General features: G+C 35.1%; 1 protein-coding gene across 1 annotated transcript; it reads left to right on the top strand.

Annotated features, from left to right (window-relative positions):
- Positions 1-263: 263 nt before the first annotated feature.
- Positions 264-2,951, top strand: LOC109590940 (uncharacterized). Its single transcript, XM_020006777.1, has 6 exons — positions 264-631; positions 683-1,093; positions 1,168-1,400; positions 1,861-1,991; positions 2,082-2,201; positions 2,247-2,951. Exons 1-6 carry the CDS (start codon positions 565-567, stop codon positions 2,386-2,388), a joined length of 1,104 nt encoding a protein of 367 aa, XP_019862336.1. The 5' UTR covers positions 264-564; the 3' UTR covers positions 2,389-2,951.
- The last annotated feature ends 461 nt before the right edge of the window (positions 2,952-3,412 follow it).

The raw sequence follows: 3,412 nt of genomic DNA, 5'->3' as shown, positions 1-3,412 counted from the left end.
GTTCCGCCGCCTATGATCAGGAGTAGATCATAGATAGATAGATAGATCCAGTACTATGATTGCTTTGCTAGCTTAGGCTCGCCCCTTAATGTTCTACATTACTTCTAGTAGCTAAAATTGTTATAATGAAAGTGCCAGGGTAGATGTGTCAGGGCCATAGGCGGCTGCAGAATTTTGAATTTACCCAGGCTCATTAATTATTCATAACAATTGGGGGTGTGGTCAATTAGTTAAATAACTGAACATTAATAATACTTGCCACTTGAAGCCAGTTACCACACAAAAATAACTGTAAAGATGAACTGATACTGTGTATAAACAGTTGTGGTTATAAAAAATGAATTATAGTGATAATCTCACTCCTAATAATAACAAAACACACCTTTTGGGTGTGGTTTTGATTGAAAGCTACCCAGGCATAGCCAGGGCATGCCTGGGCCTGCAGCCGCCTATGGTCAGGGCTATAGTAGGTAGAGCTAGCTAAATAGTGTGTGGGCGGTTGACTAATTGACTTACCCACTTAGGCAATTGTTTAATTTTCTCACTCAGTCTCTAGAGTCGAGGATGGAGTTAAAAGAAAGAGATATAGGTATTACCAAGTCGAGAATGGAGTTAAAAGAAAGAGATATAGGTATTACCAATTGTACTAATGTGACTAGATTCATATACTTCCTCATAATAGAAGTGAAAATTTCCTCGCAAGTTCTTCAGAAAGCTTTGCTAGTAAAGAGCAATTACTGCTGGCCATGTGATCAACCCGCAGTTGTGTTTCCATGGTGCCATCTTGTGCCAGAAGGTGACCCTCCTCCACATTCTACCCCCTTCATGCAAATACATGAATCTAGAGGTGAAGGAATCGATGCAATATGTAGCAAGTACAATGGAAAAGCTGATCTTCAAGTTGTTTTAGTGATTTCTGGAGAGTCTGAAAGCAGTCAAAAAATTCTGTCAGCTGGTCACTTAAAAGAGGATTTATCATCATTTCTTGTTGTTATTGTTTCAAGCAAATATAAGAGAGAAATTTTAAAATTTTTTGATAAAGCAAGAGACAATAAAGCTACAGTAACAATATTCTTTAATAAAAGATACGAATGTAAGTGTCTTATGACTTATGTAATAGTGACATGTATTTGTGTGCATGAAATTTTATCTATTTTAATTATTTAGTTGCTCGAGCTTTATTTCCTAAAATTCCAGAAAGTCATGAACAGTTATTTAGGGCAACACAGTATGTCATAGAGAATAAACTCATTGTCTCTTTCTCACCATACTTGGACATCAGTAAACTTATGGACAAATCAAGTACAAAGAACTTGCCTTCACAAAGCATTGAGTCCAATAATCCAGGAGAAAGACTGCTTTCATTCTTTTTAAATACTATATTTCATCAGCATATGGAGGTATGTCTTGTTTTAATTATTTAGTCATATGAAACAAGGAGCAAATTTAAAATAAATTTTATAATAGAGATTTTATACATTACATACATGTACATGCATGTATGATTAGTGTTTTGAAGAAAAAAAGATGTGTTGATCATCTTGTGAGACTCTATTTGTATTTTAGTATAAACCATAGTAATTATTTTAGTATAGTAGTAGTAGTCACTGATAATATTCTTATCTAGAAATTTTACTCTTCTCATGCATGAGATAACTTCATGATCAATAGCATTTACATATACTACTTTTGTACCATTATACATTGTACATGTACAAACCTTCCTCAATTATTAAACAGCTATAGCTGACAGCCCAGAAGTACATGCCATACTAATGCCATACTTGGATTATGCAAACATCAACCTTTAAAAAAGAGTCTGTAGGAGAGAAAATTGATATTATTATTTTCTTTTTATAGGCATATATTGAGTTAGCATCATCTTTTAATGCAGTAGAGGTTGTTCGTCTCTTTCAAAATTCTCTTCACTTTAAGTCAAACTTTTCCCAAGATTTTATATTTTATTTCTGTCTAGCTTACATGATTTATAAGTAAGTTCAGAGCATGCATGCCTTTTACTTCTAAATTATAGTGTTATGTCTTCATGCACGTCTTAATTATTATGAACTCTGTATTTACAGAAATGAAACAGGATTTGATTTTAGCAATAAGGCCAATATTGTAACAATGGAATTTATACAGTGTTTGTTGGAAGTACCTGTTGTTAGTGTTAATGAACAATTGCAAAAATTTGTGGAACAGTAAGTTTTATCAATCAATGAATAGTTATTATTATTGTATAATAGTGATGATTTTGAAGCAACTATTGCTAAAATAAAAAGCATCTTTGAATATGCTGCTGATTCAATATTACACAGTTGTGACATTTATTTTGAAACTCTTAAGGGTTCAAAGCTAATTCATGTTTCCTTACTATTAAGTGAGTAACTACTTATATGTGTACTATATTCATAGTATTTATTGATGCTGAATACCGGTATATCATTTCCACTAAGTAGTAAATTTTGTAGCAAGTCAAATTATGATTTTAGTTTTGCCATTATCGTAGGGCACTCTTTTTTGAGGGCTATAAATTTCAAGTTCCCTTTTTTAGCGAAAGTAAATTCCACAAATCATGATCCTTAACATCCTTGTTAGCTGATACAATTGCTTTTAGTTTGAGGTACATCAGTGATGTGACATAAGACCAGCAGGGTTTTGAAAAAGAAAAAGAATGTAAACTCAGTCTACAGTCCAAAAATGCCATCTTTACATGTGTACTTTATAAATGCCCATATGTAACATGTCAACACACATCTTGCAATTACAATCTATTATTTAAGGTCACAGTATTTGCCAAGAGAAACTTACATGGCAATATACATTAGTAACGCGGTAGCGTTACTATATATGATTCACCCCCCAAACAAAATGGCTGCCACTACTTTTGTAGCTTTGCTATACTGGAAAAACGAGCTCCTATGCTTACCAGACTTTATAGAGGACCTCATCTTGACCAGAGGACTCTATTGGTACCACTAGCATGGCTCTAAACCCAGTGGCGGATCTGGGCCCGGGCCTAGACGGGCCATGGCCGGGGCATCAGAAGTCAGTAATGAGATTCATTAGATGCAATGTAAACAATTCCCTGCCTCAAGTTTTGATAAAGCAAACCACAAGCCACACCAGAGTACTTACAAGCGCTTGAAGAGCATTATAAGCACAGCATAGATGAGGAAATTGTTGAAACCCATCATAAAAATGGCCAAAAGATGCATAACCATAAAATAACTGGTTGAAAAGTGGACACACCCACTTCCTGGCCCTACCATTAACTTGCACCCAGATCCGCCACTCATAGGCGGCTGCAGGCCTAGGCATTGGGGGTCATTGCCTAGGTTAAAAAGTAGACCGGAAGCAGAAACAGTGCTATTTAAGCCTATTTAACCCTTTTACCACACCCCCTTTAATT

This window comes from Amphimedon queenslandica, unplaced genomic scaffold, assembly GCF_000090795.2.
Source record: "Amphimedon queenslandica unplaced genomic scaffold, v1.1 AMPQUscaffold_9246_Cont18793, whole genome shotgun sequence".
NCBI classification, from domain to species: Eukaryota; Metazoa; Porifera; class Demospongiae; order Haplosclerida; family Niphatidae; genus Amphimedon; species Amphimedon queenslandica.
This window is presented reverse-complemented; position numbering and strand designations above follow the sequence as displayed.